At 45.0% G+C, this 7,639-nt stretch overlaps 1 protein-coding gene across 1 annotated transcript; it reads left to right on the forward strand.

The window, feature by feature from the left end:
• The first annotated feature begins 3,511 nt into the window (after positions 1–3,511).
• Positions 3,512–7,267, forward strand: LOC114131705 (uncharacterized). The gene has a single exon (XM_027997000.2). The coding sequence runs from the start codon at positions 3,512–3,514 to the stop codon at positions 7,265–7,267; it is 3,756 nt and encodes a 1,251-aa protein (XP_027852801.2).
• Positions 7,268–7,639: the final 372 nt, after the last annotated feature.

Here is a 7,639-nt window from a genome sequence, read left to right on the forward strand (position 1 = left end):
TTTATAGAAAGCGGTATGCAAGTGAAACTTGTTAGTTGCCATTGACAGAATTTATAAATACTTAGCTATTGATTGTCATTTTTCAGTCATTTGAATACCTATTAATTTAAATTATGGAATATGATGACTATGTAAGAGTATAACACTTATATTATAATGTTTTTAATAGACATTAACTTAGGTATAATGGTTTGTGTCCGCATAGTGGATTTTGTCGATATTGACGTTTAACTTCGATTTAAATTTTAATACTAAGTATCTGATGAACCACTGGTAACTGAAGTTCCGTTGCTTTAAAACAGTATAGTGGATATTATGGATACTATTGATACCAAAGTACCTATTATAAACCGAAAAAACATATGATAAATTGATAATATATAGTATCACGTGGAGATGATTGCTGTATATGAATTATTTGGACAGTTCAAGATTTATTTCAAATTTTATATTTATTGTAATTATTAAAACATTTTTCTTTTGATAAAAATAAGCAAATATCAGTGAAATACTGAAATACTTTAATGTTTTTTTTTTATTTAGAATCCCGAATCTTTTCTTTTATACCGGACCATCAAAGTTCAAAACCCGACCCTGAATATTTATTATACTACCGTAGAGTAAAATTTTCATTAGATGAAATGTCTAAGTTCGAGGGAAATAAAATTTTCTTAGACTTATCGACTTATACTAATGGTGTTGATTTAAAGAGGTTATTGTCGGTTTTGTTATTGATATTTTAACATTATTATTTATTATTAATACTTTCCATTTTCCATCAGATATTTATGCGTATTTGTAAATGAATGACGGTAAATTTTTTCAATCGTATAGCGTGCAATATAGGACAAAAATCATTGTCCTGCTATATTATTATTCTAAGCGATCATCATTCATCAATGCCTATGTACCATATTAATTACACAAATTGTTATAAGATCATATTATCGCAGAACTATATATACGCTTAAGACACAAATCGTGCGCCCATTATATAGCTCGTTAAAATATATTCAACGTGTTATATAGGTACGCATGCAATATTAAATATTTTATACGACCACACACACACTGTTCGCGCCGCATATTCTCCAATAAGTGTGATTATTATGTTTCTTTATAAATATAGTTATATTCTCTAATTCAAAATATATGTGTATCATTCTTACGGGGCCGTCGGCCAAAATACGTTGCACAACGGCATGAGATTCGGAATACAGTCGGTCGGCACTCTGTCTGGTCGATCGTCGCGAATAAAACGCTGCAACGGGCACGTTTGACGTCGGGAGGCGTACAGGTGAGCTACTAACCTCCCGCCGACTGTAAAGGGCCGAATCTATGTACTGTGTCATAAATGTTCATTACACCAGTAACGGCATAAGGGCTCATGGGCCAGCAAGGACAAGGCGTTCGGCGACCCGCGCGCTCTGCGCCGGAGGAGCCCGGGTCTGCACGCTGGCTACGGTGCCACACGTTACAAACGGCCGGTCCCGCGTTCTATGATAAGACGGGGACGCGCCCACGCGCTTTAGCCAATCACAAGCCAGATTACGCGTATCTCACGCGCTTTAGCTAATCACAGACCAGAGTACGCGTATCTCACGCGCTTTAGCCAATCACAGGCCAGGGATTGCGTATCTTCAGACGTCAACGAATCACAGGCCACGGAGACCGTAGTTACGACCACAATCGAAGACAAGCTCGGGTGGCTTCGGCAGCTTCAGCGATTACACAGCGCCGCCGTCTATAAATACCAGTGCGGAGCACAAAATCAGTCAGTATTCAGACTACCTCAACCGTAGCAAGACCTACCCAGGCAGACTTGCGCGGTTTTGGGAACTCTGAACGTCCACGGCACCTGGCTGTAGCAAGACCCACCCGGGCAGACTTGCGCAGCTAAGGGACCATTGCCTACGTGACGACTGCAGTAAGACCCACCAAGGGCAGACTTGCGCAGTCGGACCGTAGGCAATAACACAGCCAAACCAACAAGAACGAACGCACGGCAACCAATCGGATACAGTCCACTCAACGAAGGCACGGTATACAACATTGGTCATCTTCGAGCCGGATCAGGATGGCTGCCGAACTAAGAGATCTCGTCAGTCGTCGGGGAGTAATGAAGCGGCAGATCACTGCCTTTCAGAAATTCTTTGACATCGGCAACTTTTCAAATCCATCAACGGTCATGGAACTAGGAATGCGAACTACGAGGCTTGAAGCTGCTTATGGAGACTTCCTCAACAGTCAAACTCGTATAGAAATATTGGATCCCCGTGAAGAACAGCTAGAAGAACGCTTGGCTGTAGAAACAGCCTACTATGAGACTATTTCACCGGCTATGGTCTTTCTTGAATCTACAAAAACAAATCAAAGAAGAGCAAGTGAAGCCTCAAGCCGCCAAGGTTCTGAGGAAAACATGGGACGATATGACACTCAATCAACTATAAGACTGCCGCCAATCTCACTGCCGGAATTCAACGGAGATTACAAACAGTGGCTGAGCTACCGGGACACGTTTGAATCACTTGTTCATAGCAACAACCACCTTCCGGATATCCAAAAATTGCACTATCTCAAATCTTCATTGAAAAACGAGGCGGCTCAAGTCATTGAGTCCTTGGAAACTTCATCTGCGAACTATGTGTCAGCTTGGGAACAGTTACGCGAACGATATGACAACAATCGAAAAATGGTCGGAATCCACATCCATGCAGTTTGCAGTATGTCACCAATAGCAATAGCATCGTCAGTTAATTTGAGAAGGCACCAGAACGGTTTAAATAGTCATCTACGAGCCTTGAAGGCTCTCAAGCTTCCGGTAGAACATTGGGATGCCCTGGTCATCCACCTAATGGTAGAAAAATTGGACGTGGAATCACACCGTCTGTGGGAATCTAGCCGCTCCAGTGACTCACTTCCTTCAATGCAAGATTATCTTACATTCTTGAATCAACGATGCCTGATTCTGGAGTCCATTGAAACAAGATCAAACTACGGTCAAGCAGCACGACCAACCTCATATGACGCCAACACTAATCAGTACGCACCAAAAAAGCGATCCTACACCACCGCCTTCGCCACTACTGACAAGTCAATCTCATCATGTACAACATGCAGTGGCGGCCAACATCCGCTGTACGCTTGCCGAGAGTTTCTGGGAATGACCATCAACGCACGCAGAGAACACGTGCGTTCAAAACGACTATGTTACAACTGCCTCCTGCCGGATCACGCGGCTAGGCACTGTTCACATGGGTATTGCAGGACTTGTCGAGGTAAGCACCATACATTACTACATATCGAAGCCTCAACAGTCGTCCAGGCGGCAACAGCCACAGAAACTACCAAGGAAAATCAATAGCAATTACAGCAGACCGCGGTGCTTCTGTCAACCGCCGTCGTGCTCGCCTGCAGCCCATTCTCAACCCACTTAGCACGGTCCATACTCGACTCCGGATCACAATGCCACTTCATAACTACACGTCTGGCAAATCGCTTATGCTTGAAAATGAGGAATTCTCCAACGTCGATTGTCGGAATAGCGCAGACAAGTGGTCAGTCTAATTGCAGTGTTCTATGCAAGATAAAATCGAGAGTCAGCGACTTTTGTACAACTCTGGAGTTTATCGTAATTCCAAAGATCATCGGCCAATTACCAACTCAGTTTCCTACAACGCCATTAAAATTACCAAAGGATATACCGCTGGCTGATCCTCAATTTTGGGCTCCTGGTCGCGTAGATATGCTAATTGGCGCAGAAATATTCTACAAACTGATTTGCCCGGGCCAACTTCAACAAAATTCAATTCCGCCACTACTATTCCAAGAAACGGTGCTCGGATGGGTTGCATCAGGAAAAATCAGCCACTTCAATGTGAAGGAATCAACAGCTGTCTCGGCAACAGTTCATATCGATGATCGCATGGAACAGACTATCCGGAGTTTTTGGGAACTGGAGGAAGTAAACTCAGCTCAAAAACTCCTCGGAATCGGATCACGATGTGAAGAAGAATATACAACGCATACAAGGCGCAGTCCAGATGGGCGATACACGGTACCGCTGCTAGTAGACTATGAAAAATTAAATCGTATTGGTGACACGTTGGGCATGGCTCAAACACGATTCTATGCTACGGAAAGGCGCTTGCAGGGCAACCCAAGACTACGGAAGGAATATAACCAGTTTATGCAAGAATACATTAACCTTGGGCATATGAAGGAAGACACCGCAGATGTCCAGGCTCATGAGCTGGAAGTATTCCTGCCACATCATTGCGTCATCAAGGCCGACAGCGAAACAACACGGCTTCGAGTAGTATTCGACGGCTCGGCAAGAGGCACCGGAGGTTTGTCCCTAAATGACGCACTGTTGGTTGGGCCAACGGTTCAGGACGACCTTTTTTCAATCACTGCTCGGTTCAGAACTCACCGATATGTCTTCACCGGGGATATAGAAAAAATGTACCGGCAAATAAAAATAATGAAGTCACAAACGCACTTACAAAAAATATTATGGAGAGACAGCCCGCACCAACCTTTAAAGACTTTCACGTTGCAAACGGTCACTTACGGTACCTCCTCAGCCTCATACTTAGCAACTCGGACTCTCACTCAGCTCGCCCAGGATGACGGAGTCAAGTTTCCATTAGCCGCCGAAGTCATCAACAAAGATTTTTATGTGGACGATGTGCTAACCGGCGCTGAAACATTAACTGAAACTCTGGAACTGCGCAATCAATTGATCCAATTATGTAATGGCGGCCAGTTCAAACTTCGCAAATGGTGCGCCAACCATTCGGCTCTTCTTAACAACCTTCCACCGGAGGATCTTGGAGAAATCCACAAATTCACGCACGAAGGAAACAACGGCTTGACAAAAACATTGGGAACATACTGGCAACCCCGCGATGATGAATTACATTACACCATGCGACCGTTCAATAGCACCAACACTTGGACCAAACGTAGCATGGTATCTGAAATGGCAAAACTTTTTGACCCTTTGGGGCTTATTGGACCAGTTGTAGTTCAAGCAAAAATCCTCGTTCGTGAATTGTGGCGTGAAAAACTTGATTGGGATACACAGCTTCCAGATAACCATCATCGAAGGTGGGTGAGCTATTATGACCATTTGACGGATGTAAACAACATAAGAATATCACGACGAGTAATCCAAGTGACTGAACCTGCTGATCTCCAATTGCACATATTCTGTGACGCTTCCGAAGCCGCATATGGAGCCTGTGCCTACATAAGAAGCAGGAACAGATGTGATGCTACAAGCTGTGAACTATTATGCTCCCGCTCACGTGTGGCACCACTCAAGGGAACTACCATACCACGTCTTGAGCTCTGCGCTGCCTTACTGGCGTCACGCCTAGCAACCAAGATCACTGACGCGTTACCGCTCAAATTCTCAAAACATGTGATCTGGAGTGACTCCACCATAGCTCTGGCGTGGATTAAAAATCACCATGGTAGTAACCAATGGAAGCAGTTTGTAGCAAACAGAGTAGCGGAAATACAAGAACGTACTATTGGTTACTATTGGTATCATGTGGGAACTAATGACAACCCGGCAGATCATATCAGCAGAGGTTTAAGTCCGGAAAAATTAAGAAATTGCGACACATGGTGGCATGGGCCTTCATGGCTACAGGCTGGCGAACAGCAATGGTCAAACGCTGAAGTAGCCATGGCTGACGCAGAGATTCCTGAGCGTAGACTTCCCATTGCAGTCTCCCTAAAAATATCGACTCAGACAGAACCTCACCTGGAAATGCTGTACAGCCAATTGGAGAAACTACAACGCATAATTTCATATTGCTTGAGATTCAGGTACAACTGCCGTGCGACAGGCAAACTTATACAAGGACCCATCACTTTAACCGAGCTTCACGGCGCATTAAGGGTGTTAATAAGGCGGGCTCAGAAGCGACATTTTCAAGAGGAAATGAACGACTTAGATCAAGGTCAACAAATCCGAACCAAGAGCAAAATAAGGTGTTTGACCCCATTCATAGATGCCGGTGGAATCTTGCGAGTCGGCGGCCGATTGCAGCATGCGGATGTGAGCTACGATGAGCGGCATCCCGTCATACTCATGCCCAATGATCCACTCACAAGACTAATCATCGATTACGAACATCGACGATTGATGCATGCAGGACCACAACATCTACTGGCTTCACTCCGCCGGCAATACTGGATATTCGGCGGGCGAAGCGCAGTACGCTTCCACACGCACCAGTGCGTGAAATGCTATAGATGGAAAATCAAGACAGCCACGCAATTAATGGGTTCATTACCAGCTGCTAGAGTGAACCCGTCTCCAGCATTTCATGTCACAGGATTAGACTATGCAGGTCCAATAGTCATGCGGCATGGTGGAGCCAGGAGTCGTGTCCTCGCCAAGGCATACGTGGCACTTTTTGTTTGTTTCAGTACTCGAGCTATTCATCTAGAGTTGGTATCAGACCTCACAAGCGTGGCATTCCTTGCAGCATTGCGCAGATTCATATCACGGAGGGGAAAGCCGATTCAGATCCATTCAGACAATGGAACAAACTTTGTCGGAGCCAACAGAATCATGGGTGAATTCTTAAACAACGCATCCCTAAGGAAGGATATATTAGAACAGTCACACAAGGAAGGAATAGACTGGAGATTCATTCCACCTCATGCCCCCCACTTTGGCGGTCTATGGGAGGCCGGAGTCAAATCAACAAAGTACCACCTACGCCGATGCATCGGAGACACCATATTAAGATTTGAGGAGCTGTATACAGTTTTAACACAAATTGAAGCGGTGCTCAATTCAAGGCCAGTTATGGCAGTTTCGGATGATCCTGACAACTTGGAAGCCCTAACTCCGGGTCACTTTTTAATTGGACGACCGTTAACAACCTTTCCGGAACCGACACTGCACGATGAACCGGCGATAAATTGCCCAAGACGTAGATGGGATTTGGTTCAGAGGATGTGTCAACAGTTTTGGGTGCGCTGGCGCCATGACTATCTGAACTCACTCCAACAACGACCCAAATGGTCCAGATCCAAGGTCAATTTCAAAAAAGGAGATTTGGTTATACTAAAGGAGGACCACCAACCCCCACTGGAGTGGCACTTGGGCAGGATAATCCAGCTGCATCAGGGATCTGACGGACTAGTTCGAGTTGTTACCCTAAAAACAAGGAGTGGTACCATGAAGCGACCAATTACGAAACTCGCAATGCTGCCTATTCAAAATGAACCACAATCCTAAAGCATTCGCCGGGGGGGAATATGTTCGCGCCGCATATTCTCCAATAAGTGTGATTATTATGTTTCTTTATAAATATAGTTATATTCTCTAATTCAAAATATATGTGTATCATTCTTACGGGGCCGTCGGCCAAAATACGTTGCACAACGGCATGAGATTCGGAATACAGTCGGTCGGCACTCTGTCTGGTCGATCGTCGCGAATAAAACGCTGCAACGGGCACGTTTGACGTCGGGAGGCGTACAGGTGAGCTACTAACCTCCCGCCGACTGTAAAGGGCCGAATCTATGTACTGTGTCATAAATGTTCATTACACCAGTAACGGCATAAGGGCTCATGGGCCAGCAAGGACAAGGCGTTCGGCGACCCGCG

Source organism: Aphis gossypii, chromosome 1 (assembly GCF_020184175.1).
Source record: "Aphis gossypii isolate Hap1 chromosome 1, ASM2018417v2, whole genome shotgun sequence".
NCBI classification, from domain to species: Eukaryota; Metazoa; Arthropoda; class Insecta; order Hemiptera; family Aphididae; genus Aphis; species Aphis gossypii.